This window comes from Panthera tigris, chromosome A2 (genome assembly GCF_018350195.1).
Source record: "Panthera tigris isolate Pti1 chromosome A2, P.tigris_Pti1_mat1.1, whole genome shotgun sequence".
Taxonomy (NCBI): Eukaryota; Metazoa; Chordata; class Mammalia; order Carnivora; family Felidae; genus Panthera; species Panthera tigris.
Window position 1 is genome coordinate 8,470,157 of NC_056661.1, and position 27,847 is coordinate 8,498,003.

Below are 27,847 nucleotides of genomic sequence, written 5' to 3' on the forward strand. Positions count from 1 at the left end.
GTCGGGAAGTGAAGTTAAAGGTCATGAATACACGTGACAGGAGAACAGGGGACAGAGGCGGGATGTCCCTGTAGCCTAGCATACCAAGCCCAATGGGTATGGGGAGAGGGGAGAAGGGAAAGCAGGGATAAATATGGACTTATCTGGGGAGCGGCGTCGATGAGCTGCTTCTAGGAGCTTCGCTTGACCATACCGCTGGCTCCGGGGCCAGACGCACAGGTACACAACTTGTGTCCCGCTTCTCAAAGCTGCCCAAAGTTGTGGCCTTCTGTCAGACACCAGCAGTTGTCCCCAGTAGGCTTTGGTTTTGTTTTCTCTCCAGTTGGCACACACACGCACACGCACACACGCACACGCACACACGCACAATCTAGGGTGTCTCCTTCAACCATCCAAACCCTTTTGTCTTAGGTACCTCCCTTCAGTCAAAATCAAAGCAAGCCAGACTCCATCAAGCCAAGAAACCTACTTCTGTAGGTGAGAAGCCAGCGCTTTGCTTTACCGAATGACCACGAGCAAGCGCTCATGGGCCGAGCGGACAGAACCGGACAAGAGAGGACAGGACACCTATCAGCCAGGGATCTTACTCCCTGTCATGAGGCACTTAACTTCTCAAGGCTCGGAACCCCTCCCCCCCCCTTTTATTGTTGTTGTTGTTGTTGTTGTTCACAAAAGGAAGGAACTGGAAAGAAAACTATGTGGAGATTCTGAGGACAACACAGGCCATGAAGGAAACTGCGTGTGTCTGGCGAGCCCTATTTCCAGCAGGCTCTGTTCCAGGCAGCTCCGGAAAGCCTATAGGTTGTTGGGGGAAAAAAAAAAAAAACCCACACAACCCCCCCCCCCCCCCCCCCCCCCCCCCCCCCCCCCCGCTGGCCCTTGTTTGGTTTTCGGCAAAGCCCTGTCTCTTTAAGTTTGCACTGGGAGCCCTCAGGGGGGCAGCCAACTTTTAATTGTGTGCACATGGGGTTTCTGGAGCTTGCCCTGTGTGCTGCCAGCAAGTACATGTCCTGTTTTGTCTTTTTTTTTCCCCCTTTGCGGAGAGAAATTGTGGAGTCTGGGGAGGATGAGGACGGCCTGCTACCAGGGTTCTAAGCCCGGGGACTCAAACAGCTGCTCTGGGAACCGGATTCATTTCCTGAGTCCCCAGGTCTGAAGGATTTTCTAGGAAAATTAATATTTGCCAGGGCCTCCACGCGTGGAGGGGACGGATTTCTGGGTGATCTCTCGATGTCTCGGCTGCGGGGTCCTGAGCCGCCCCGCCGCCCCCCCCCCCCCCCACTTGACTGAGGGTGACACAGGCAGTGGCAGTGAGACAGCAGAACAAAAAGGACTGAGCTCCCTGCCCTGGGTGACAAGGACAGAATCTGTTTTGCGAAGAGACCAGAAGACAGTTCCCCCCCCACCCAAGAAAGCTGTCTGGGGAGGGCAGGGTGGGGGGAAGGGGGTAGTGGACAAAACACTATTATATACCAGACAATTAAATGTGGGGCGTGCGAGGGGGGCGTTAAGCCACTCCGGACGTGACCCGTGCGTAACAACATTCAGGATTAAAATGAAACTATGCGATTCCAGTGACTTTCAGATCTGGCAACAAGTAATACGATTCCCGCCCCCCCCCCCCCCAATGATTCAAAAATACAGTATTTTTCCCTTTCGCCCTCCTCCGTCCGTAATTGTCAGTTGATTGTTCTCAACGTTCTTCATAAACCCACGCCCCGGCCTCGGCCGCTGGCGCCAATTTATGTAAGAATTTAGCTCCGGTCTGCACCGTGGCTGCTTTGAACTGGTGTACCAGGAAAAACACGCTATAAAGCTGGAGTCATGTTGCTGTTGGGGGCTCCTCCTGGGAAGCAGAAGAAAATCCCACTTGCCTTTGTGACTCGGGCCTCGGTGGGTATGGGGGGGGGGGTGCTGGCGAGGGAGGAAGGAGCAGACGAGGGAGGAGGGACGGTTCGCTCTGGGGCTGGCTGGCCCTCCCCCCGGGCCTCCCTCCCGGCTACTCTTCGGCAGAGGATGACGCAGGACTTTCGTCATCTGACATCGGGGCAAACTGAAACAAGAAGCAGAATTCCTTTTGTTTGGCATCGTTTCAGATGCCTACAAGGCGCCAACTTTGTTGGCTGGCCCTGTGGCTGAGATGAGCGGACAAGGGGAGACTTGGTCCCTTGGCCTCAAGGAGGTGACGTTCAGAGAAGCACACGAATGCAGAGGAGGATTTTCATCACAGATAAGGGGTGGAAGGGAATGAAAGTAGAGAGCAGGCAGGCAGGGACGGGGACTTGCAGGGCGCAGTGATGTGGAGCACTCCGGCACAGGAAACCGCAAATGCAAAGGCCCTGAGGCAGGAGCAGCGGCTACTGGCCAAGCAGACTGAGCAAAGAGGGAGAGGAAGGAGAGTGGGGCGTGGTGAGGGTAGTCACGCAGGGCTTGGTGGGCTTTGGGGATGACTTTGGCCTTTTCTCCAAGTAGGGTGACAGCCACAGAGGGCTGTACCCTCACTTGGGTGTTCACGGTGACCTCCGGCTGCTGTGGGGAGAACAGACTGGAGGTGGCAGTGAGGGCGGGAGCCGGGGCACCAGGGTGGAAGCCAGTGGCAGTGGTCCAGATGGATGGTGGTGGATGACTGGGGCTTGTCCCCCAGGGATCCCTGGGAGCAGGACCGCACATCACCCAACAGGACATCGCCTGCTCCTATCATCCCCATCTTCCAGGTGAGGAAACTGAGGCCCAGAGCTCTTCCCCAGGTGACGCCCTGAGCGCCACAACGGAGTCCCAGGTGTCCTGACACCCTGGGGAATGAAGCTGGAAAAGCCTAAAGTCTCAGGGAGAATCTGGAAGTCACGTGGGAGACAGATGGCTGTTTGGGGGATCACTGCGCTCAACAGCCACCGTGCCACCCTCGAACCGGGCCCCAGACACGCCTCAGGGAGGCCAAGTGTGAGGCAGGAGTGAGGAGGAGGGAGCGGTGAGTGTCCCGCCCAAGGTCTGGAGTCAGAGGGACTCCAGGGCCTCCACCCCTTCTGACCTGTGAGACCTTGGGCCAGGGATGTAACCATGCTAAGCCTCAGCTTCCCCACCTGAAAAATGGAAATAATAACTACTTTATGCAGCAGAATCAGGCTATTGTGGAGGGTTCAAGAAGTCATGCCTGAGAGGCATTCAGAGGACAGACCATCAGACTGGAGAGCTCGTCTCTTCCATCAGACACTCACGCTACACTAAGTATCAAAGTTATCTTCCTGTTAGGCTTTCAGAGAGTGTGTTGCTAACAGGCATGATTTCTTAAAAACCCTGGCTCGTGTGGTCACATAAGGAAAATGCCAAGTTAGACCCCAATTGGGTTTCTTTACAGTGAGACATCTCAAGGCCTTTGACACGCTTCAAATAAAAACCAAAGTCCTCACCGTGGCCCACAAGGTCCTGCGTGATCTCTGGTGTCCCCTCCCTGCTCTCCCCGCCTCCCACTGAGGCCCTCGATGCTCCTCAAACACACCAGGCATGCTCCCGCCTCAGGGCCTTTGCACGGGCTGTTCCATCTGCCTGGACAGCCACACGACTCGCTCCGTCACTTCCTCAATAGCTCCCCATCTCTCAATGCCCCTCTAACCTTGTTTTAGATTTCTTTCCGGCAGTTACCATCACCTGGCTCTGATACGTCGTCTTGTGTATTGTGTATCTGACTACGACGCCTGCTCTGTGAGGGCAGAAACGGTTTCCTGTTTGGTTCAGGGCTATGACTGCCAGGGCCTAAAGCAGGATGTGTCATGCGATAGGTGCTCTGTAAGTATTTCTCGAATGAGTGAATGGGGATTAAGAGCATGCATTTGGCTCGAGACAGATCCGGGTTCGAATGCTGTTACTTGGTCTCCGCTGTCCGCACCTCATTTCCTCATGGGGGCACCAGGGAGGTTCACCAAGCAGATGACTCTTAAGTCCTTGGCACGGGCCCCAGACAGCGTCAGCCCTTTGTAACCGCTTGTGCCTTCCCAAAGCCCCCCACCGGCCACAGCGTCCAGGGGTTGGCACTTACCGAGCACTTGATGTTCATGCGGGAGTAGAGCATGGATGCAATTTCACTCTGCCCCGCGTCCAAGGCCACCATCAAAGCTGTGCTCCCGTCCTGTAAAGATCCACTGCTATGATGAGGCCCCGAGCTGTGCTCCTGCCCTCCCTGGGGTGCCCCTGGGTGGGGACTCACGCGGTCAGTGAGCGAGATGTCGCAGCTGGGCACAGCCAGCAGGAGCCCCGTGATCTCCTTGTGGCCGTGCTCACAGGCGCACATCAGGGCCGTGGAACCGTCATCATCCTGGACGTTGACGTCTGCTTCACAGGCCAGCAGGGCTTTGACCACATCCACCCGCCCGTGGCTGACCGCCAGCATGAGGGCCGTCTGCCCCGCCTGGGTAGGGCAAGGAATAGGCTTAAGGACCATGTCATCCCGGGCATCCTTGCTCTGGAACCTTCCATGGTTCCCGAGTACTGTGATGTTAACAGGATCTCTACTTGCTGGCCTCCTTCTAGATCTCAAACAATCCCTCCCACCACCGGGCCTTTGCACTGGCCGGTCCCCTCCTCCTCCTGCTGTCTCCTTCTCATCCCTCACATCTCGGCTTAAATGTTTCCTCTCTTGGGAGATGCTATTTGCCTACCCATCCCAAACCCCAACTAAAGCAGGTTCCTAGCTCCTGGGTGTAAATATATGTAAAAATTTATTGAGCTAAGATGTCTATGCTTTTCTGTATGTCAGCTAAGCCTCAGTAAAAATCAAATCAATGTTGGGGCGCCTGGGTGGCTCAGTCAATGAAGCGCCCGACTCTGGCTCAGGTCGTCACCTCACGGTTTGTGAGTTCGAGCCCCGCGTTGGGCTCTGTGCTGACAGCTCGGAGCCTGGAGCCTGCTTTGGATTCTGTGTCTCCCTCTCTCTCTCTGCCCCTCCCCTGCCCGTGCTCTCTCTTTCTCTCAAAGACAAATAAACATTAAAAATTAAAATAAAAAATCCATGTTCATTAGCGGATGAGTAGAAAAAGAAACTGTAGTATACCCATACTAAAGAATATTAGCCTTAGGAAGAAACGGAGTACTGATGCGCACTGCCCCGTGATGAACCTTGGAAATATTATGCTCAGTGAAAGGAGCCAGACGCAAAAGAACACATACTATGCGATTCTATTTATGCAAAATATCCAGAATTGGTAAATCCGTAGAGATAGAAAGCAGACCGGTGGTTTCCAGGAGCAGGGGGAGGGAGATGGGAAGTGACAGCTCACGGTGCAGTGTTTCCTTTGGGGGATGATAAGAATGTTCCGGAAGTAGATAGAGGTGATGGTTGTACAACATTGCGAATGCACTAAACGCCAATGGATTGTGTACTTTAAAAGGGATAGTCTTTTTTTTAATGTTTATTTATTTTGGAGAGAGAGAGAGAGAGAGTGTGAGCAGGGGAGGGTCAGAGAGAGAGGGGGACACAGAATCTGAAGCAGGCTCCAGGCTCTGAGCCATCAGCACAGAGCCCGATGTGGGGCTCGAACTCACAAATCGTGAGATCGTGACCTGAGCCGAAGTCAGATGCTTCACTGACTGAGCCGCCCAGGTGCGCCCCCCTCTTTTTTTTGAAGTAAACTCTACCCCCAACGTAGGGCTCAAACTCACGACCCCAAGATCAAGTCACATGCTCTGCCCACTGAGTCAGCCAGGCGCCCCTAAAAGGGATAACCTCGTGTGAATTCCACCTCAGGTAAAATAAGTAAACCACGGAAATTTTGTTTTTAAAGAAAAGCTAAATCAATAAAAAAGCAAGCAGGGTCTGCTGTCGTTCTGCCCCACGACAGCGCCCTGTTCCTCTCCTTACTGTATTCAGGCTGTTGCAAATCCCTCCCTTTCTTGCTGTCCCCATGGAGCCCTGGCTACTCCCTCTGCCCAGACACCGGTCCTCACTCCAGTCACCTCCATGCTCTCCCGACTTCTGCTCCCCAACATGCAGCCGAAGGGACGTTTTAAATCAGAAAGCCGGCCGTGCCACTGCTGTGGTTAAATGCCCCCGGTGGCTTTCTGCAGCCCCCGAGTCCAAATCCGCCCCAAGCCTCTGTGCTGCCTGGAACGCTCGCAGTTCCCAGAGCTCCAGGCTGGCTAGGGGGCTTCAGGAGGGCGGGCTCTGTGCCTGCCTGTCCACCATTTAGGTCCCCGGCGCCCAGCAGCCGCCCAATGAATTACCAAGCAGGATGTGGGATGGCGTCGCTTTAAGAAAGGTGGAGGATCCCTCCCACACACCCTGCCCCGTCTCTGCCGCAAGGCCCCGTATCAGAGGCAGCCTGGCAGGCAGGTCGTTAAGGATGGGGTTCTAGACCTAGATCTGGGTTCAAATCCCACCTCCTCTAGTCCGACCTTGAGGAAATGAGCGCTTCTCTGAGCCCCAGTGTCCTTGTCCTGTGGAGGGGGGATTCTCCCCCCTGGGCACGGAATGAGACCAAGTCTGGGCTTGGTGCACAGCCAGGACTTAGTGAGCGGGAAGGGCCGCCTGGGTCTGCGGCACTGAGGGGTCTTAATACCTGGCTGGCTTTGGCATTGACATCTCCGAGCCGGAAGAGCTGCAACACGGTCTCGAGGTCATCCTGGGTCTTCAGAGTGGCCAGGGCAGTGAGCATGATGGGGCTGTAGCCAGCGCGGTTCTGCTTGTCCACCTGGCAGACACCTGGCAGGGGCGGGGGGAGTGGCAAGGAGGACATGAGCCATCAGACCCCACTGATCCCGGCCAGGCCTGCCTCAAAACCAGGGGCGGGTCCGTGAGACACAGGCAACACCCCCCCACCCCCCCACAGTCCAGCTGTGCCCGGATTCCTCCCTTTTTCCAGGCCGAGAGCCCCATCCCACCCCACGGTCTCCCCCCTCCACCGTGCCACCCCATTAGATGAGGGACTTCTAGGAGGGGGACTGCGTCTCCTCCATCAGACGGGCTGGGTGGTGTCTCCTCTACCGGACAGGGAAGACAGCGTCTCCCCCATCAGACCGTGAGACCAGGGTAGCTGCCGGGGCCCCCCTTGCTCGCCCGGGGCCCCCTCGTCCTGCTCCACGGGCTCACCGCTGTCCAGCAGCTGCCGCACCACGGGGAAGTTGGCGTGGGACACGGAGTAGTGTAGAGCGGTGTTGCCATTGCCGTCGGCGATGTTGACCACGTAGTCCAGCAGCCGCGCCGACATGGCCCGGAAGGTGACCAGGTGGCGCCGCACCAGCTCAGGGTGGGCGTCGCTGCGGCAGGCCAGACGCAGCCACTCCTGTAGCACCGTGGTGTAGGCCACTTTCTGGACACGGGGGGCGGGGAGGAGAGGGGTCTGAGGGCAGTGGCGGCCCGCTCCCCACCGCCCCCAGACGGAGTCCCAGGATGGGAGGGCGCACGTGGACACCCGGACCCAGAGCCTGAAGGACAAGTGGGGACAACCCTCCCCAGGTGAGCCCCCTGGGCTAGAAAGCACGCGCCCCCAGCCGGGACAAGGACCCTAATGGGAAGTACGGACGCTCCGGTCCCAGATGTGCCCCCGAGGAGGGCGTGAGCGTCTCTATCCCGGGTACGTGGTCTTTAGAGGCAGGTACGGACACCCATAAAGAGAAATGCGGCAGCGCCTCCCTTCAAGCCCCCCAAAGAACAGGAACCAGAGGCCAGGAGTGCTAGCAGGGGACCGTCCTCGGCCCCTCCCCCGACCCTGGCCCCTCTTCAAGGCCCGTGACTCGAGTACCAACCCCCACAACCCCCCTAGCTCTCGACTTGGATTCTGGCGTCCCCTTGAAGCAGGTACCGGGAGACCATGCAGATGGGGAGAAGCTGGGGTGGGGGTGGAGGGGCCCCGGGACCCCATCGTACCAGCTCCCGCTCACTGAGGGCATTGGGGTTGTCCAGATACTTTTCCAGGGCCAGGCAGGCTGAGATGAGGTCGGGGCTTAGTTCCATCCTGCCAGGGACAGACAAGAGGGGAGTTTGTCTTGGGAGCACTCACCTCAGCCTCCTAGGTGACCCCAGACATGGGGAGCATGCAGATCCCAAGAGGAAGTCGACAAACAGGCTAAAGTTTATTCCAAGTGGGCAGTGGTGGATAGAAAATCCTCTCCCCAGGGCAGATTTTTCCCCAGTGGGGGGGGGGGGGGGGGGAGAAAAAAGACACAAACAGGACAGGCAGGTGGCACATCTGTCCCAAAGAGAGTGGGGTGCTTTAGCACAAACTTTGCCTGTCCCTTAAATTCTAACCCCCAACAGCCCAAATGACCCCTATCAGGCCCTTTATCAAAGCCTGCAGACCTTCAGATGACCGGGAGAAAATGCTTGTTCACTAATTCAGACTAAGGTGTGCATGACCGATGGGAGGTTCCCTCAGACGGCACGAATGGTGAAATCTGAGGCAGAGGTCACCCACCTTGCCCTGAGTCCCCCCTCCTCCCCCAAGAAAACTGACCGGATCTCCTCCTCTGCATTCGCTCCTGACACCCCCTCCTCCACCAGCACATGCTGAGGCTCCCGAGACGGCTGGCACTCCTCCTGGCTGGTCTTGGCCACCGCTGTCCCCGAGGGCCTGAGCTGGGGGGCTTCGGCCACACTTGGAACCCTCTCCTCTGGTCCCGCGGCCTCGTTCTCTGTGCTCTCGTTGTCTGAGAAGTTCTCTGCTGTGCTGGAGTCCTCCGAGGAGGACTCGTATCTGCGAAGGAAGGATGGGCGGAGTGGGGGAGACATCACAGGACGGAACAGGACGTGGCAGGGGAGGGGCACAGGGCTCTGACTACTGGGCCGCTCTGGGCCTTGGTTTCCCCATCTGTTAAATGGGAATAGTGGCAGTAACAACCTCCCGGGGTCGCAGGGATGTGCCCTACAGCACCAGACCTGGCACACAGTGGGCACTCAACAGACACTAGCTCTGACTGTGATCGTGCTTGGGGTGGGTCAGGGAGAAACACTGCTTGTCACCTTCTACTCCTCGGTACCTCTTCCCCCTTTACCCCTTACACAAGGGCTTCAGACCCTCACCCCTGCAGACAGGACCCAGTTGTGCTACTTGCTGCCTCTGGACAGAGTCTAAACTTTTGGGCCTGGCATTCGAGGCCCCAAATCATCCCTGTCTCTACCACGTCCTATGCGTCTTGCTTTTTTTTTTTTTTTTTAGTTTAATTTGAAAGAGAGATAGAGAGCAAGCAGGGGAGGGGGCCGAGAGAGAGGGAGACAGAATCCCAAGCAGGCTCTGTGCTGTCGGGGTAGGGCCCAACGGGGGGGGGGGGGGGGGTCTCAAACTCATGAACCGTGAGATCGTGACCCGAGCCCAAGTCAAGAGTCGGATGCTTAGCAACGGAGCCACCCAGGCACCCCACCTCCTGCTTCTCAGGCACAGTCACTGCTTCCTCCCACCTCTGAGCCTTTATCCAGGGTGTGCCCACCCGCAAGAGTGCCTCCCAGCCCCCACTCTTCACTTTGCTAGCACCCTCGGCCCCGCCTTCAGTGACTTCCCCGAGGACATCATACCGCTCTAAGGGTCCCCACCCCCTATCAGGGCTCCAACCGCACAGGTGTGGGAACTGCCCGAGGCCCCAGTGGATTGGGAGCACCACTGGGGCAGGATGCAGAGTCCAGCACTGGAGCAGCGTGGAGTAGCGTGGAGTAGCGTGGAGTAGCGTGGAGTGGCGTGGAGTAGCGGTTACAGCACAGGCTCGGAAGCCTGGCCACCCGGCAGACACGCGGTCGCTGTGTGAGCTCCAGCAAGGCATTCGGCCTCCAGGGGCCTCAGGGTCCCCAGCCGTCTATCCGCCGTGGTTAAAGGAGGGTAAGGGGCCTAGACCAGGGTGCGTGCGCTCTCGGAGGAACAGGAGGGGAGGAGCTGAGGGAGGGCAGGGGTGTGGGGCGGGCGCTCCTCTCACCCGCCGTTGACCCCCACAAACTGCAGGCTCCTCCGGTGGGCTGGGGGGTCCGCGGGCTCTTCTTTGCGCTTCATGATGGACCGCACGCCAGCCGGGGGCTCGCCTGGGGGGACGGGCGGTGCCTTAAGAATCTCCCGCAGCCAGACCCTGTGCCCTGGGGCCTCCAGTGCCCCGTCCCCAGCGACGGCCACCGTCACTCACCTGCGCCCCCCGCCTCCGCGGACTCGCACGAGGCTGCCTGCCGGGCGGGCTCCGAGTCGGCAGCTTCGTGGGCGAGCGCTGCGCCTGCCTTCTTCTCAGGCTGTGCCAGGGACGAGGCCGCCACCCCTGGGGGCGACGAGGGTGACTCCGCAGGAGCCTGTGGGAGACCTGGAGGGGCAGGGAAAGAGGTGTCACTGAGGATAACAGGGGAATAACGGTGGCCTCCACGGGGTCACACGCCCCGTGGGCTAATGCTGGTGTTGCCTGGTCAAATCCTCCCAGTCCGGGAGATCCGGATCGTCAGAGATGAGGAAACTGAGGCACAGAGGGTTGCCTGAGGTCACCCAGGGAACGAGCGGTAGAATCTGACTCCGACACTGGCCTCTTGCCGGTGCTGGTAGCTGGTCAGGGACACAGAAGATGCTGTCACTCTGCAATCCTGGCTTGTGACCCCCCCCCCCCCCGCAGTCTTGGTAGGAACCCGAATCTCCCAGGAACAAGCTGTGTGACCTCAGGTAAGTCACTTAACCTCCCTGCGCCTCGGAAGAATGACATTTCCTCCACCATGGCGTCGTTGTGCAGACTGAAGACAGTAATTTGGGGCGAAGGGGTTTAGAACAACGCCTGTATAGTGCTCGAGGGTCATTTGTTAATCCAAGAGAGTTGTAAACACTATTTCGATAAGATTTAAAAAAAGTTTCAATGTTTATTTATCGTTGAGAGAGAGAATTAGTGAGGGAGGAGCAGAGAGAGAGGGAGACCCAGAATCCGAAGCAGGCTCCAGGCTCCGAGCTGCCAGCACAGAGCCCAATGCAGGGCTCGAACCCACAAACCACGAGATCGTGACCTGAGACGAAGTCGGGTGCTTAACAGACTCAGCCACCCAGGCGCCCTTTAAGTGTTTTATTTATTATTTATTTTCGAGAAAGACCAAGAGGGTGCGAGCAGGAGAGGGACAAAGAGGGAGGGAGAATCTCAAGTAGGCTCTGCACGGTCAGCACAGAACCCGATGTGGGGCTCGAACTCAGGAAACGGGGATCACGGTCTGAGCTGAAACTAAGAGTCAGATGCTTAACTAAGCCACTGGGGCGCCCCAAGATTTATTATCATTTTAATGAAAGCAAGGCTGTGTTATGGATGTCACAGCTCCTTTCTTCTGACCTTTAAGCAGGAAACAGACACTTCAACCATCAGGAAAAAGAAACAATACAGGTCATTAGAAAATAAAAATTAAAACCCCATCTAGACTGATTTTCAGTTCAGGAAGATTAAAATATTCTGGAAATGAGTGATGGCGACAGTTACATACCAGCGTGAGCGTGCTTAGGGCCACTGAACTGGACAGTTGGCTTATTTATTTATTTAAATGCTTATTTATTTATTTTGAGAGGGAGGGAGGCAGAGAGAGAGAAAAGGAGCAGGGGAGGGACGGAAAAAGAATCCCAAGCAGGCGATCTCATGACCATGAGGTCACCACCTGAGCCAAAATCAAGAGTCTGACCCTTAACCGACTGAGCCACCCAGGTGCCCCTGCACTGGACACTTTAAAATGGGTAAGATGGTAAGTTTTATATTACACATATGTTATCACAATTTAAAAAAAAACAACAAAACCCACGCAGGTTGGCCAGAGGACAAAGGTGACTCTGTGGGCCCTCAGTCCCAAGGGTGCCCAACTGGCCATCTGGGGGTGGGGGTGGCAGGGAGATCCAGGCCTGGGTCACCAGCCTAGAGCCAAGCAGGAAGAAAAGTGCCACTTTGGGGGTGCGTGGGTGGCTCGGTTGAGTGCCCGACTCCTGATTTCCGCTCAGGTCACAATCCCAGGGTTGTGGGATCAAGCCCCGAGTTGGGCTCCTCACTGAGCATGGAGGCTGCTTGCTTGGGATTCATTCTCTCTCTCTCTCTCTCTCTCTCTCTCTCTCTCTTCCTCTGCCCACTCCCCTGTGTGCACACACGCGCGTGCTCTCTCTCAAATAAAAAAATAATTAAAATATTAAATTACATTAAATTTAAAAAGTTTTTAATTTTTTTAATGTTTTATTTATTTTTGAGAAAGAGAGAGAGAGAGAGCATGAGCAGGGGAAGGGCAGAGACAGGAAGACACAGAATCCGAAGCAGGCTCCAGGCTCTGAGGTGACAGCACAGAGCCCGACATGGGGCTCGAACTCACAAGCCGTGAGATCATGACCTGAGCCAAAGTCGACGCTTAACCGACTGAGCTACCCAGGCACCCCTAAATATTTTTTAACAAAGTGCCACGTTGAGCATCCCCATCTCACAACAGGCTCAGGTCCCCCCAGGCCAGATGGCTTTCCTGTCACCACTTCCCCAGGTTGTCCCCTTGCTACCACAGGTCATGGGCTCTACAGACCAATTCCTTCTAATTCCCTTTAACAGCTAAAATTTTTTTGGACAGTAACTACCTCCTCAAGTCCCTAACACTCCACTGGATTTAAGAACAGAGAGTAAATAGTCAGCACAAGCAACACGGAGACCCGATGAGACACTCGGCCACAAACGTGTCTGGTGGCACCCCAGCCCAGGGTGTGGCCAGGCCAGGCCGATTCCGGAGTCATGGCCTGAACCCCTGTGGGGAACCGAAGCGCACCTCTAGGTTTTTATGTGAATCTCCTGATTTCTTTTTTTAAGCTCTATCAACACATTCATATCAAACAAACAAACACACTACGTGGCGAAGCGGGATGGGTCAGGAGGCAGATGGGTCAGATCCCAATGTCAATGTCTGCCCCAAACTCAGGACTCCTCGTTTAAATACCAGGGAGGGTCGAAAGATCAGGGGAAACAACTTTCTGCTCAGTGAAATGAGCCAGTCACCAGAGCACAGATATTGTATGATTCCATTGATGTGAGGTCCTTAGAGGAGTCACGTTCACAGAGACAGGAAGTAGATGGGGGGTGGGGGGGGGGCAGGGGCTGGGGGAGGGGGTGGGGAGTTAGCGTTCCACGGGGACAGAGTTTCAGTTTGGGAGGATGGAAAGGTTCTGGAGACGGGTGGCGTGGAGGGCTGCACAACAGTGTGAATGAGCTTAATGCCACTGAACTGGACGCTTAAAAATGGGTAAGATGGTAAGTTTCACATTAAGTGCATTTTACCACAACGTTTTTCAAAGTGTTAAAAAAAAAAAAAAGGGAAAAAGGAAATAGAGCAGCACCATAGCCCATCTTGCCCCAAGGAGAAAGCAGGTCCTGCTTCCAAAAGCTTGCCTGGCTCCTTCTCGCATGAGGAGTTCAAAGTCAGACGCTGCAATGCTAACGTAACAATAACAATAATAAAACTGATCATATTTATTATTGTTCTTCCACTAAGCAACGGGGCAAAATGATACCACAATTTATACGGAAGAACTGAAACCCATGACCAGCTAAGACAACTTTACAAAAAGGGGCAAAGACGGGGAACCTGGCTGAGGAGAGAGTAATACATTCCAAATGGCCAAACAGCCACAATGGCCCAAACAGCAGGCACTGCTGAGGGAAGAAATGGGCCAATGGAACAGAGGAGAGAAGGCCCTAGCTGCGGGAGCTGGGGTTAAGTAAAAGGGGTTTCCGCAAATTAGCGGGGAAGGTGGCCTCTGTGGTGTGATGCTGGGAAAAAAGCAGCTTACTCGACCCAAGAAAAATCAAGCTGGATCCCTACCTCACACCTTAACACATGAACTCTGAAGGATCAATGTAGCTACAGGGAGAAGATATAACAGAATACCGGAGGCCTCAGAAGGAGAAAGATTCCTTTCAAAATTCCTCAAAGCACGCGGGGCACCTGGGTGGCTCCGTCGGTTAAACATCCCACTTCAGCTCAGGTCGCGATCCCATGGTTCATGAGTTCGAGCCCTGCGTCGGGTTCTGTACTGACAGCTCAGCCTGCTTCAGTTTGTCTCCCTCTCTCTCTGCCTCTCCCCGGCTGGCACTGTTTCTCTCTCAAAAATAAACAGTAAACTTTAAAAAAACTTTTTTTAAAATACAAAATATTAAAAAAAGAAAAATATGATGGGTTTAATCCCTCATGAAGATTTCTATCAGATTAAAAAAAAAACCACCGTAGACAAAGTTAAATGACAGAAGAATACACACTGTGGGAAGATATTCATAATGCCAAAAATGAGCAAGGGTCATCTTCTAGAACAAGAGTCAATAAACTTTTTCTGTGAGGGGCCAGACAATAAATATTCTCAGTTCCGTGGGCCATAAGGTCTCAATGGGGAAAGCGGCTCTGGACAGTATGTAAACGAATGGGTGTGGCTGTGTTCTGATACATTTGAATTTCATATAATTTTGCTCATGTCTATCTTCTTTTTATATTGTTCAACCATTTAAAAACATAAAAACCGGGGGCGCCTGGGTGGCTCACTCGGTTAAGCATCCGACTCTTGATTTCGGCTCAGGTCGTGATCTTGAGGTTCGTGAGTTCAAGCCCCTCACCGGGCTCTGTGCTGACAGTGCGGAGCCTGCTTGGAATTCTCTCTCCCCCCTCTCTCTGCCCTTCCCCCACTGTGTGCATGCGTGCACGAGCACATGCTCTCTCTCTCAAAATAAATAAACATTAAAAATAAGTAAGTAAATAACAACATAAAAACCTTTCTTCGCTTGTGAGCCTATAAAAACAGGCAACGGGCTGGATTTGGCCCAAAGGCCATAGTTTGCCAACCCCTATTCTGGAATATGCCAGGACCTTCTGAAAACTACCCAAGGAAAAGCGGACAAAGGCTACAAATAAGTGACTCACCAGAGGAATCTTATATTAAACATGTATGGTGATGCCCAATCTCACCAAAAATCAAGGAAATGCACATTAAAACAAGGAGATACCATTCTGCACCAGCGTCGATGTGCAAAAATTAGAGAAAATTCCATCTGGGGAAGTGGGCACCTCAGATCCAAGCGTGGCTGGTGAGAATGGACAGGGAGAGCTTTTCCAGAAAGGATCAGACAAACCTTGGAGTGAAGTTGTGAATTCCCTGTGATTCAGCAACCCCAGGGGCCCACCGAGGGGGTATCGGGTAAGAAAAGTGTCGCACACACCTCGGGCAGACGGCTGTGTGGTCATTCCAAGTGACAAACCAGGTTTATAAACATCAGGGGGGAGAGTTCAAAAATAGTGCACAGAGAGAGAAAAAAAAAAAAAGAAACAGCAAGATTTTTTCTTCTGAAATCACAATACCATTTTAGGAAATTAAACATGCCCAGAGCATATTTTTCAAGGACACTGAAATGTCTAAATAAGCTTCTGGAAGGTGGATTGCAAGGAATGATATTTAATGGGCTGGGGTGTGTGTGTGTGAATGGCATAGGGCAGCAGTTGGCGAACTACGGACTGTGGGCACGATTTTTGCATTTTTAAATGGAAAAACAAAGAAGAATGCTATTTGGGACATGTGAAAATTACACGAAACTGAATATCCTACGACCATGCTTGTTCCTTTATATATTGTCCACGCTTACATGCTTACAAAGGCAGAACGGGGGCACTAAACTCATCAAAATGTATACATTTAAATATGCAACATTTTTTTTTGGTATATTAAGCGCATTTCAATAAAGCTTAAAAAAAAAAGAAAGAAAAGAGCAGAATTGAGTCATTGCAACAAAGATCATGTAGCCCATAGAGCCGAAGCTATTTATCTGCCCTCAGCACCGAGGGTGGAAGAAGGTGGAAAAAACATCAAGTAACACAAGAGAGCTGGCATGCACAGACCAGCGGAGATGGTCGCTGTGAGCTGAAAAATTACATTGACTCAGTTTGGGCCTCTTTAAGGCCACAAGACATTTTTAAAAATTTAAATCACTCACCCACCCAGTGTGGGAAGGGAGTGAGGCCACAGGGGAATAAAGCAATTTGGCAACAGACATCACGGTCCTCAAAAATGCTCTTCTGGAAACCTGTCCTGAGAAAACAGAAGACGAAAGGGGTTTCTGCAAAAGGACATCTTTGTGGCATCAATGACAGTAGAGACTGATGTGGCGGTTAAATAAATACTGCATCCCAGGACTTTTTTTTTTTTTTTTTTTGGAGAGAGAGAGAGCGAGAGAGAGAGAGAGAGAGAGAGAGAGAGCGAGAGAGCGAGCAGGGGAGGGGCAGACACACACACACACACACACACACACACACACACACACACACAAACCAAAGCAGACTCCAGGCTCTTTGCTGTCAGCACAAAGCTGACACAGGGCTCGAACTCACAAACCGTGAGATCATGACCTGAGCTGAAGTCGGATGAGCCACCCAGGTGCCCTAGGCCAGGAATTTTTAATAACAGGAAGCAATGCCCTGGGATAATGTTAAATCAAAGAAACCAAGGGCGGAGTTTAAAACCTAGCTTCCTGAACAGTGGGCAGCCACCCCGTGCCTCAGTTTTCCCCATCTGTAAAATGGGGATTAAAAACACCACCCACCTCATATGGGTGTGCTGGGGACACAGATGAATTAAAATATGAAGAATGTCAAAAAACGCCCTGGCCCATAGGAAGGCTACCTAAAGGCTCTTAAAAATCAAATAATGCAGGGTGCCTGCGTGGCTCAGTTGGTTGTGTCCAACTTCGGCTCAGGTCACGATCTCATGGTTCGTGGGTTCGAGCCCTGTGTCAGGCTCTGTGAAGATCCTGCTTGGGATTCTCTCTCTTGCCTTTCCTCTGCTCTTTCTCTCTCTCAAAAATAAAACAAAAATTAAAAAATAATAAAAATAAAATAATGCGAGACAACAAATTCTATCAGCTCCCTGTTGCCAGACCTAAAAAAAAAAAAAAACCAACATATTATCTTCTGCATGAAAAAATTCGGAAGGAACGAAGCAGAAGTGCTAACAACAGCTGGGTCTGGGCGGTGGTGGGTTTATGGGGGTTTTGTTTAGTGTGCCAGATTTTTCTGGACTTTCCCAACTTTCCACAAAGAATATGAATTGCTGTCACAGGGGTAGGTTTCCAACAAACGCAAAGGAAATTTCAAGGCCTCGGAGACCCCACGCACACACATGCCCTCCTGCCCCTTCTCCCACCGATCTCTCTGGAAGGTGGGGGGATGGGACTTTGTGAGGTCTCCAGGCCTCTGCCTGCACCACCCACTCTTGCCAGCCTGAGGGGAAGGCAGCTTCTCACCCTCCCCACCCTTCCGCCCCAGGGAGGGAATTCTAGATGGCGGAGAATTTGGGCTCCTCCCTACCTCCTCCCCCAGGGAGTCCTCCCAGACCTACCCATCAAGCTGGCGGACCTAAACACGTGGTCCAAACACTTGTCAAGTCCTGTACTATCTAATTGCATTTTTCATATTGCTCCTCCCCAGTCTACAAGTTCTACTGGGCCCCCCTCTGATGCTTAGGGACCTCTGGACCGCCCATCTCCAGCCTCATCCTACTCCAACATGTTCAAGATCTTTTTAATGTTGTTGTTGTTGTTTTTTTAACATTCATTTATTTTTGAGAGAGAGGGAGACAGAGTGCAAGCAGAGGGGGGCGGGCAGAGAGAGAGACACACACACACAGAATCCCAAGCAGGCTCCAGGCTCCGAGCTGTCAGCACAGAGCCTGATGTGGGGCTCGAACTCATGAACCGTGGGTGAGATCATGACCTGAACCGAAGTCGGACGCTTCCCCGACTGAGCCACCCAGCCAGCTCCCGGCTTGTTCAATATCTTGATGTCCTCAGGCCCCTCCTCGCCTCAGGACCTTAGCCCCTGCTGGGAACACTCTTCTTCCCACCCCGGTGCCATGTGGCTGATCCTTCTCGTTCACATCTTGGTTCGAAGGGCCAACAGCTAAGCCTTGAGCACCTACTATGTACTTGGTGCCACACGGTGATAGGAACTCACACATATAAACCTCACACGGATCTGGTGACACTGGGTTGTCAGGACCCCAGATTTGCACATGAGGCACAGACAGGTCAAATAACTTGCTCCAGGGCACAGAGCTAGGGGGCAGGGAAATCAGAATTGGAACCGAGATCACCACCCCATCTAACTGCTGCCTACCCCAGGCCCGTCTTATTTGCTTCTAACACGTATTCCCTGAAACGGTATTTCACTTTTTTATCACGGGGCTTCACTTGTTTATTGCAGGGGTTCTGTCTGTCTGGTTCACTGCTGCATCCCCGGTGCCTGGAAGAGTCTGGCACAAAGCAAGCATTCAATAAAAGTCTGCTAGAGGAGAAGACGTTGAAATGAACCGGCACACTCCAGTTCTGCCCAAGCAAAGCAGAGACGGGGCTGGCTGCGGCAAGGAGTTAAGTGAGACACAAGGAAGGACTTTTGGGGGCAGCCGCCCGCATAGAGTGGGAACATCACTACGTCTGTGTGTCCTGCAGGCAAGAAGCCCCACGGCTGCCCAAGGTGGCACGTCTGGAATGGAGGTTGCCTCCCAGAAATCCCAAGGCTGAGCCGGGCAGGGCCTTTGGCTGGGGGCCAGAATCAAAGCGCTGGGTGTTTGTGATGGACGCAGAACAGAGAAGTGGTGTCCAGAGCTGGCCAGGAACAACATGGAAAAGCAAGAAAACACAGCTGGGTCCCCACCCTCCAGTTTGCGCCCTCGGGTCCCTCCACGGGGCTCTGACATTCGAGGCTGGGTTGGGGACCTGAGCGGCACCTTCGAGCCCTGCTGTAGGTTCGGGCTGACCTTGGTTTAGGTCTTGGCTCAGCCACTGCCTAGCTGTGTGACACCGGGCAAGTATAGCTTTTTTCTGAGCCTCAGTTTCCCCGGCTATAAACAGAATTGGCCTGAAAATTATCAACAAGCATTGATTGAGTGTTCACTGCGTGCATCAATTCGCAAGAGTCCCTAGAGGTAGGAGACTAGCGTTATGTCACTTTACAGATAAGGAAGCTGAGGCCTCCAGAGGTGAAGTCCCTCACCCAGGGCTACATCAAGAAGTAGAACTTGAACCCAGGTTGCTTGGGATATTAAAGCCCACATTCCATGAATGAAACGCTTACCATAGCACCTGGCATCAGGCTAGTGTTTGATACAGAACAGTTGTCATGATTATGAATCATTCCGACAGCTTCCGCCAGAAACCTAAGGGTGGCAGCGATGGGGCAGCTGCCATTTTGCACAACCCACATCCCCATTCCTGGCATGAGGACTCAGCACTTTCTCCAGGGGACATCCCTTTTGCTCCCTCAGAGGCCGCAGGACTTGGGTGGGGCTCCTCTACCCCCAGCATCTGGGGCTGGGCAGTGAAGGACACAGCGACTGGCACAGCGATGGGCACATGACTGCTGCCAGTCCCTGAGGGGTACCCTTGGGATTTTTTATTAGCACTATTCAGACTGAGAGGTTCCCCTTCCACTGAGATGAAAGGACAGATGCTTGGAGTCGTGGGGCCACCTGCACTCTGCTAAGAAAGAAGGCCCCAAAGTGCACGGAAGAAGAGAGTCAGAGATTCTGGATGATATTTGAGCACCTAGATCCAGCTATGCCTGAAGCTGTCACTAAGTTACACAAACAGTACATTTCCTTTTCATTGCTTAAACTGGTCTGAAGTTGGTTTCTGCCCTTTACCGAATAAATTGGGAGAGCTTTTGGGCCCAGCAAACCAACACCCTTGGGGGCCCTCCCTCAAGTACCTCCTGTCGTCTGGATACTTACAACGTCCTAGCCAGGAACACACGCACTTAACAGATACCCAATTTCTCTGCATGGTTCCCCACAGCACAGAGTCGGCAGCACAACTGTCCCGTTTTTTTTCCAGAGGACGAGACAGAGGCTCTGAGAGCCGGAGTGGTTGGTCTGATGGAAGGCCAGGGCCGGGGCTGGACCCCGGGCTTCACAGGAACAAAGAAGGCCTCTCCGCCATCCTCCCCTGTCTGCCGTGGCTCACCTGCTGGGTCACTGCAGCTGCGCTCCGTGATGCTGATCTTCTTCACCAGGTGAACGTTGCCGGCGGGCGCAGCAGATGTTGGGAACGCGGTCTCTACCAGCTCGTGGCTACGGAACACGGCAGGGCTCTCCACCCCTCCAGACGGTGCCAGGGACCGCAGCCCTGTTCCATAGGGCTCCAGACTCTGGGCCCGCTGGGCGGGGGTTCCGGCAGCCGTGCTGGCCACCACCTCCACCTCCCGCGGCCCCTCTACCACCCGGACAGTGTCCACTCGGATCGGGCTGTCCGGTGGTGGCCTGGCCTGGGGCTGGGGGTCCGCGTGCCGGGCCTGAGCGGCCTGCAGCTCGTGCAGCGCTTTCTTGAGCTGGGTCTCCAGCACCGTGACCTTAGCGGCGAGGGCTGCCTCGCCGTCAGGCACACCCAAGTCCCGCTCTCGGACCCAGGTGCCCACGCTCCTGGTCTCGAGCGTCACTGGATCTTCGGGGGGCTCTGGGAGGTCCAGGCAGAGCTCGCTGCGGCCCCGGGCCCCCGTGGGATGGCCCAGGAATTTCTGGCTCTTGAGCTGCACCGTGAGCTGCCGTTTCTCCTCCTGCAGCACGGATAGCTTCACCTGGAGCACGGGGATCAGCTTCACCTGCTCCTCCAGCTGCCGCAGCTTCCGCAGGGCACCCGCCATCTGTTCCCGCACGTGGGCCAGGTGCCCGGCGCTAGGAGGCACGGGTGTGGACAGTCCTGAGCTCCGTGGCGTCGGGGGTGGCAGCCCCACGCCCACCAATGAGCTGGTGGAGCCTGCTGCGCTGGGGGTCAGGGAGCCCAGGCCGGTGGGCGCAGCTGCCTGGTCCTCCAGGCGGCGTCGGGCATCCAGCAGCGTGCGCTCCACGCGCGGGTTGAAGCCGGCGCGGGTCTCTAGGGCACCGTACTGCGGGTAGAAGCCGCGGCCGCAGTAGGAATAGGCCGAGTGGCGGCTGTCCCCGCTGGCATTAGAGCACAGAGACTCGGTGGAGGTCCACCAGGAGCCAGGACCTCGGGGCAGGGAGCTGAGGCGGGGCCGGCGCTGCACGGCCACGCGCCGAAGCGTGTGGCCTTTCTCGATGTCATCCACATACTTGAGAAAGTCCAGGTCGAGGCGGTAGCCATAGGGCGTCTCCACAGAGTACGGTGGGTCAGGCTCCCTGGCAGGGAAGGCGGGTGGGGAGGCTGGCCCAGGGGTCCCTGGGGTGTGAAGAAAGACCAGGGACTCTGAACACCGCTGTCCCCTCCTCAGGGGGGAGACTCATGTCCCCAGGAGAGTCCAGGTTTATTTGCCCTAGGGACAGGAGCCCACTGGGTGCTTAATAATGACTCCAGTCTCAGGGCAAGGCCCTGTCACTCTCTCCGAAACCTGCAGGGTAGGGCTGTGCCTACTCCCTCCACCCCCCTCCCCCACAGGGACCCATCTCCCTACTCACACCAGCCCCCTTCCCTGAAAGTCTGTCCCCTCCCCATCAGACCCTCCAGGGTAGAGCCAAACGGTCCTTATTCAGGCCCTTGGGGCAGGGCTGTGTTTTACCCTCAACCACTCCACCCCCACCACCTCCTGCAAGGTTGGGCCTCATCATCTCCCAGACCCCAGGGCAGGGCCCTCTCTTCCTGAGCCCCCTGACCTGGGAAGGGAGCTGGCACGTGCAGGACTTGGGCCATCCTCTGGTCTGCAGAAGCTCCTCAAGAGTCACTTGGGGTCTGTGACTCAGATCACCTGCAGCTTGGGCTGAGGCTTACCTGGGAGGAGGGGTATTGGAGCTTGGAGTCAGGAGGAGTCTGCAGGGGGAGGGGGGGAGGGGGCCACCCCCCCCTCCACAGCTGCCCCCCTCCCAACACTCCCTCTTCCCCAAGTCCGGGACCCTCTCCTAGGAACACACCCGGCCTGGCTGTGGAAAGGGGTGGGGGGCCCCCACGGCCTGGAACAAAGAAACCAAACCTCACAGCCTGCCTGCACATCTGTCCAGCCCCTGGACAGGCTCCAGCTGTTCCCACAGCCCCGCCTCCACAAGGCCCTGGGCCGGGGGGCCCCAAGCCCGACAGGCCCCACCCTTCCTGCACCCCTCCTCTCAGTCCAGGCCAGAAGCTGGCTACAGGGACAGATAGGGGCTGAGATGGGCAGGGGGTTGGGGGACAGGCTTCCTGAGTGCAGGAAAGCCCTCCTGCAAGAATCCAAGGACACAGAGACACAGGGGCAGAGGAGAGATGAAGCCGAGGGTAGGGGACCCCAAAGGAGAGCTGGGTCAGGCCAGCCAGGGTAGGGGGGCAGGGAAAGTTAGGGGGAGGCAGTGAGGAGCAAAGCCTTTCCTCTTTATGGAAACAATTTTCTCTAAAAATAAACAGTTTCGCTGCCGGGCTACACGAGAACTTCCTGCCCCCCCAGGATGCGTCCGGCTCAGGGGCGCAGCAGGGATAGAGGGCCGGGTGGTGTCCAGGGAAGTCATGGGGGTTGTGGGGGGGGGGCGGGGAGGAAGTAAGACAGGGCGCCTGGAGGCTGCAAAAGGGAGGGACAATCAGAGCCTCTCACTAACTCCCCCCTCAGCCCTGGAGGCCGGCCAGGGCCCTCTTGTCCCCAACACTCAGCCTGAGCTTGGCCAGTCCTTTCTGCCGTCTGACCTCCAGCCACCCTGCTCCAGAGGCCCCAGCCCATCCTACCACCAGGCAGGACCCTTTCTGGCCTGTGGGTGCCAGGGCGGTGGGTACCTGGGAGGATGGGCCAGGTGGGGCACTTGCCGGGCATGAAGGCGGGGCTGGGGCTCCGGGGCAGCCGGGCTTGTCCTTGTCTTACACCCTGCTCGTCCCTTGCTTAGTGTCTTGCTTAGTCTCTCCACGCTTCTCTGCCTCTCTCCACGTTCTGTCTCTCTGTGCCTCGCTCCACTTCTCTCTCCGTCTTTCTTCACGTCTTTGTCTTTCAACGCCTGGAACACAGTCACCAATTGTATGAAATCTGGGTTTTCACCTGCTTGGAGGCTCACCCCCTACGCACCTGGGAGGTGATCAAAAACTCTTTTCTGGACACCTGAGAGAGACTGGTGGCAGGAAGCAGGACTGGAATAGCCTGTGGGGGCCCCTGGAGGTGAAAAGCAGTGGGGCAAATAATAGTAATAACTGTAATAATCACCCCAGCAGCTCATTTGATCACAACGTCCCCATCAGGCACACAGTTATTGATTGCTCTGTTTTGCAAATAAGGAATGGGGGGCGGGGTAGGCACAGAAATGCACAGTGACTTGCCCAGGGTCACCGGAGGGGGAAGTGGCTGGGTCTGGACTCGAACCTAAGCCTGGCAGATTCCCCACTATTGGCCACACCACCCCCACCTCCCAATGCCACATCCCTCTGCCCACTTCCAAGAGAGACTGAGGTCTGAGGGTCTCCAGCCATCGGACCGCCCTCTACGTGCGCGGATGACCACAGGTCGAGAAAGCAGAGCGGGGTGGGCGGGGTGGTGAGGGAGGGTGTCTGTGGCTGAAGCCCCTCTCCCTCTATGGGACCCCTGGGATATAGAGAAGGAAAAGCAGGATAGGAGAGAGATGGAGAGAATGGGAGGCGAGACACTCCAAGAGGGGACAGGTAAGGGGGTGCAGGGTCCCAGGCGGGCCCGAATGTCCGGCGGAGTCTCCTTCCAGCCCCACTCCCAGCCAAACCTGGACGTCTCTGGGGTCTCTCCGACCCAAAGACCCCGGCAGGGGTGACCCCGCCCCGTGCAGGGAGGGGGCGGGGCCTGCGGGGTCCCCGGCTAATGGCAAACAGCTGCCGCTCCCCACACCGGCCCAGCCGCCAGGCCGAGGCCCAGCCCGGCCGGACGCCCGGCCGCCTTCCCGCCGTCTGGGGCCTGGCTCTGCTCGGCCACGGAGGAGGGCGAGGGGGGACACAGTGGGGGTAAAGAGGTAGAGAGGAGGATCGAGATAGGGGAGAGGGGCAGAGGGAAGACAGTGATGCGGGAAAGGGGCAGGACACCTGGAGGAGGATGCGGCCGGGGAAGAGAAGCAGGGACGGGGTCAAAGACGGGGAGGGGACAGAGACGCGGGGGAACGAGACACTCCAAGTACGGAAAGTTTAGACCTAGATGGAGGAGTTGGAGGCAGCGGCTCGTAGAGAACGGCGAGGTCGCGTCCCGGGATTGGGGGTGGGTGGGGTGGGGACCACGCTCGAACCCCGAACCGGACTCGAACCCCGACCCAGCCTCGGGTCCTACTCGCCTCGCGCGCTCCGGCCGCCGCCGTCCCAGCGTCCCGCCGCCCGTGCGTCCTCCGCGCGCCACCGCCCGGCCGCCCGGCCCTCGGCGGTGGCTCCGCCCCCGCCCTGCCCCCTCCGGGCCGGCCCCGCCCCCAGTCGCCTGCAGCCTGGACGGCCGTGGGGGGAAGGGGGAGACTGGGGATGCCGGGAGAACGCGATTGCACCTGGACTGCAGGTGTGTGGGTGCGCGCCCGAGCGAACCGGTGTCGTCCTCTCGCCCCTCCTCTCGGAGTCCCCAGGGCAGGGTCCTCCCCACCGCTGCAGCTGGGCGCCGCGGGGGGCGGGGCTGGCCGGGGCCCAGCTCCGGGAGGGCGCGGGCGGCGGCGGTGGCGGCGGGAGGTCACCCCTCCCCCAGCCGGCCCAAGGCTGGAAGCGGCCCAGCACAGGCCTGGTACAGGGTGGCGTGACGGCCGCGCGGTGGGGAGTGGGGCTGGGTCAGTGCGAGGCTGCACAGCCTCCGGCTAAGCCAGACCTGGCTTAGCAGCCTTTAACGGCAGGCTAAGCAGCCTTTAACTGCTTGGTGCCTCAGTTTCCCCAGCTGTAAAACGGGGTTAAAAATGCTTCCTACCTGATAATGGCATTGAGAAGATTCACTAACCAGGAGGCAGGGGCCTGATGGAGGCCCCTCAGGCAAAAGGGCCCATAAATGGGGCAGTGTCTATCTCGGCGCCCTTTAGGGCAGGGCTGAGTACTCTGCAAGGGTTTCACTAACGTTACTATTATTCCCCATGGGCACGTGACGTTGTTATTTGTGTGTCGACTCCTCTACTAGAATGACAGCTCCACAAGGGCAGGAATCTGCCTGTTTGTCACTGCTGTGCTCCAGGCACCCAGTGAGTTCTCAGAGTCTGTCAAAGATCAGGGTGTGCGGACATGACCCAGCTCCCAGGATCCACATCAAACAGGCTGCTTATGAAAACCATTTTAAATTAGAAAAGGTAAGAAGCATCAGTGCACACAGATGGGAACAGAGGAACAGAGGGCCCAGCCCCGTGTGCAAAATGATCACCCCACAGCCCAGTCAGTGTGCAGTGGGGGAAAGGCACAGACGGTGGAGGCCAGGGTGCCGGTTCTTCTGGGCCTGGCTTCAGGCCTCCCAGGCTCAGAGGTCGGCCTTCCGGAAACTTGCTCTGTTCAAGGAGTTCCTGGGGGAAGAATGAGGTGGGTTAACGCGGCCAGAGGGCTCCCAACTCCCGAGTGCTCATCAGCCTCTCCGTCCTTCTCTAAAGTCACAGATTCTCTCTTGGAATCTACCACCGAAGATAGGAATTGTGCCCATTTTACAGACGTGGAAATGGAGGCTCAGAAAGGCGAAGTCCCACGTCTGGGAGATGACCCGGCCAGGACGTGAAGTGGCTGCCCAGAGCCCGCCCGGCACGCATGCATGTCCACAGAGTTGCACGTTTGTGCAAAGCTGTGAGCGTGCACACTGGCGCGTGCGTGGGTTGACACGCGCCTGTATGACGGCGCCCATCTGTGCCTGCCTCTGCCCTCTCTCCGTGGTCGGGGGCGGGGCCGGGCACCTGAGGCCTGCCGTGGGAGGCGCCAGCAGCTGGGGCAGGCGCTGGGTGAGCAGGGGCTGCAGGGCCTCCCGCAGGCGACAGTAGTTCCGCTCCAGCTCTCGGTGGTACTCCTTCTGGTCTGGCCCTATCAGGGCCTTGTTCTTCCGCAGGGCGTCCTCACACCTGGGAGAGAGATGGCAGGAGATGACGCCCGGGGGGGGGGGGGGGGGGGGGTGCGGGGAAGCAAGCCTGGAGGTGGGGGGCAGTCCAGGGGTGGGGCCAGGAGCTACAGCGGGAGTCTGATAGGCGGAGGGCACTCAGAGGGGCGGGAGCTCCATAATGGGCATCGGGGATACAGAGAGGCTGTATGGGGTCAGGAAGGCAGAGCCGTGACGGGGGGGTGGTGGGGGGCGCGGGGGGCAGGCCTACTTCTTGCAGAAGTCCTTGAAACAGAGCCGCAGCTTGTTATGATGCCTGAAGAGTTTGGGGTCTTCCGGGATCTCCGCCAAAAACACCTGGGCCACCTCCAGGGGCCCCTGCGGGGGGGCAGAGGGGCTCATGAGGGTGTCTGCATGGCCCCTGGGGTGCTTCGGGCAGCCTGCAGGCCCCGCTGGCTGTACCTGGTTCACAGTGGGCCCCACGGAGCCCTGCAGCACCATCTGTAGCATCTTGGCGTCGGGCGGGTCCTGCTCGGTGGCGAAGGCCAGCTCCCGTGTCTTCTTCTGCATGTCTTCGATGGCCACCTCCACGGGTGTCAGCACTGTCTGTGGGGGGAGGGGAATGGCAGGCACTGGCTGGGGCCTGAAGAGGTCCTGACCCAAGACGGCCCCCGGGGCAGCCTGGGCCCCTGCTGGGGGCGGAGAGGGGTTCCCAGAGGCTGTGAAATGAACAGTGTGTGGGAGGACTTCTGCCGGCCTGGATCTGGCGGGGGGGGGGGGGGGGGGGGGGGGGGGGGGGGGGGGGGGGGGGGCGGGGGGGGGGTTCTGGTCTCAGCTGCCTGTGTCTGGCTCTGAGGACTCGGGGCGGGTGGTGGGCCAGTCTCAGGCTGGCTGGGTGTGGAAGCAGAGGTTGGAGTCTGAAGACTGGTGTCCGGGCATGGGAGTTTAGGGTCCTCTCACCTCCCCGACCTGGGTGTGGGGGTACTGGGCCTCCCTTGACCTTGGGTCGCCGCACCTGCCCTCCCTGGGGCCCCGCCCACCTCCTCGCGGTGGCACACGCGGATCCGGGTCTTGATGTAGGGGAAGGCGTGGTCTGTGCTGAGCAGAGTCTTGCGCTTGTGCTGCTCTGGCAGGTCCCCGTGCGCGCGCCCGTCAGGCGTGAAGGGCGTGCAGAACAGGAAGGTGCGCAGCCCGTAGTTGCGGTCGAAGTAAGTCACCCGGTCCTTGAGCTCGTAGGTGTCGAAGTGCGGTTCCACGTAAGTGATCTGGATGTAAGCCTGGGACGCAGGGCTCAGGAATGAGGCTCCCACGGCCCCAGTACACACACATCCTCCCTGCAGGACCCCATCCCTGGAGAAAGGGGATTTGGATCTCTTTGGGTCTGGGAGCTTGAAATCTGGGGGGTCCCACATCTCACGTCTCCAGGTTTGTGGCTCTCCCAAGGAAAAGGATTTGGGGTCCCCAAGGGAGATACGCTCTGAAGTTTGCCTCCCTGGATATGGGAGACCCTGGGATGGTCAGGAGTCCTCACCTTCTGTGGGTCAAGCTTGGTCTTGTCCACGGGGTTCGAATCTTTGACAATCTCGACCACGTCCTCCCCAAACCTCTCCGTGTAGAACTCCTGGGGACACGGGGCTGACTTGGGGCCACAGAGGAGCAGCCCCCACTCCGCCCAGGGCAGCCCAATGCCCGTCTACCCCCTACCGCTGGGACGTGCCTCCAGCCGGTGTGAAATCTCAGCCAGCTTCGTGATGGACGGCTCTTTATACACAAACTCCTGCTCGTCCAGGTCGCCGAAGCGGGCACCATAGAAGCCCACACGGAAATACGTCCCGAACACACGCTGCGTCTGGAAGAAGGGGAGCTGTGGCCCAGGAGGCCCCTCTGGAGGTCCCCTTGCCCCACATGCAGAAGAGGTGGGCATGGGCAGGGGGAGCCCAAGAACATGAAGTCACAGGCACAGTTGGGGGGACCCTGAGAATATTGGGGCATGGTCCCTGACGACTGCCAGCA

General features: G+C 56.7%; 2 protein-coding genes and 1 long non-coding RNA gene across 7 annotated transcripts in view; 1 reads left to right on the top strand and 2 right to left on the bottom strand.

Annotated features, from left to right (window-relative positions):
* Nucleotides 1-872: 872 nt before the first annotated feature.
* KANK2 (KN motif and ankyrin repeat domains 2) lies at nucleotides 873-22,852 on the bottom strand. Of its 3 annotated transcripts, XM_042978203.1 has the most exons (13): nucleotides 22,639-22,852; nucleotides 21,561-21,675; nucleotides 19,918-21,129; nucleotides 10,090-10,257; nucleotides 9,889-9,991; nucleotides 8,442-8,681; nucleotides 7,856-7,943; nucleotides 7,079-7,298; nucleotides 6,549-6,691; nucleotides 4,202-4,402; nucleotides 4,034-4,123; nucleotides 3,611-3,697; nucleotides 1,993-2,053 (listed from the first exon to the last, which is right to left on the bottom strand). In XM_042978203.1, the coding sequence occupies exons 2-12, from the start codon at nucleotides 21,595-21,597 to the stop codon at nucleotides 3,617-3,619; spliced, it is 2,583 nt and encodes an 860-aa protein (XP_042834137.1). In that variant the 5' UTR covers nucleotides 21,598-21,675; nucleotides 22,639-22,852; the 3' UTR covers nucleotides 1,993-2,053; nucleotides 3,611-3,616. The 3 variants fall into 3 exon arrangements, with proteins under 3 accessions (XP_042834139.1, XP_042834138.1, XP_042834137.1); XM_042978205.1 differs by lacking the exons at nucleotides 1,993-2,053; nucleotides 3,611-3,697 and adding an exon at nucleotides 873-1,846; XM_042978204.1 differs by lacking the exon at nucleotides 3,611-3,697 and having other exon boundaries at nucleotides 873-2,053.
* Nucleotides 22,853-24,319: 1,467 nt separating this feature from the next.
* On the top strand, nucleotides 24,320-25,546 carry LOC122236582. The gene is made up of 3 exons (XR_006214674.1): nucleotides 24,320-24,349; nucleotides 24,947-25,112; nucleotides 25,404-25,546. It is a non-coding gene; the product is annotated as an uncharacterized LOC122236582 (long non-coding RNA).
* The window catches only part of DOCK6 (dedicator of cytokinesis 6), a 43,223-nt gene continuing 40,481 nt past the window's right edge, over nucleotides 25,106-27,847 (bottom strand). For all 3 annotated transcript variants that reach the window (XM_042978207.1, XM_042978206.1, XM_042978208.1), the window contains 7 exons: nucleotides 27,552-27,677; nucleotides 27,366-27,455; nucleotides 26,875-27,111; nucleotides 26,297-26,440; nucleotides 26,106-26,212; nucleotides 25,698-25,859; nucleotides 25,106-25,319 (listed from right to left, as the gene is read on the bottom strand). In XM_042978207.1, the coding sequence (XP_042834141.1) occupies nucleotides 25,277-25,319; nucleotides 25,698-25,859; nucleotides 26,106-26,212; nucleotides 26,297-26,440; nucleotides 26,875-27,111; nucleotides 27,366-27,455; nucleotides 27,552-27,677 (909 nt within the window). In that variant the 3' untranslated portion in view covers nucleotides 25,106-25,276. The remainder of the gene's footprint in view (nucleotides 25,320-25,697; nucleotides 25,860-26,105; nucleotides 26,213-26,296; nucleotides 26,441-26,874; nucleotides 27,112-27,365; nucleotides 27,456-27,551; nucleotides 27,678-27,847) is intronic.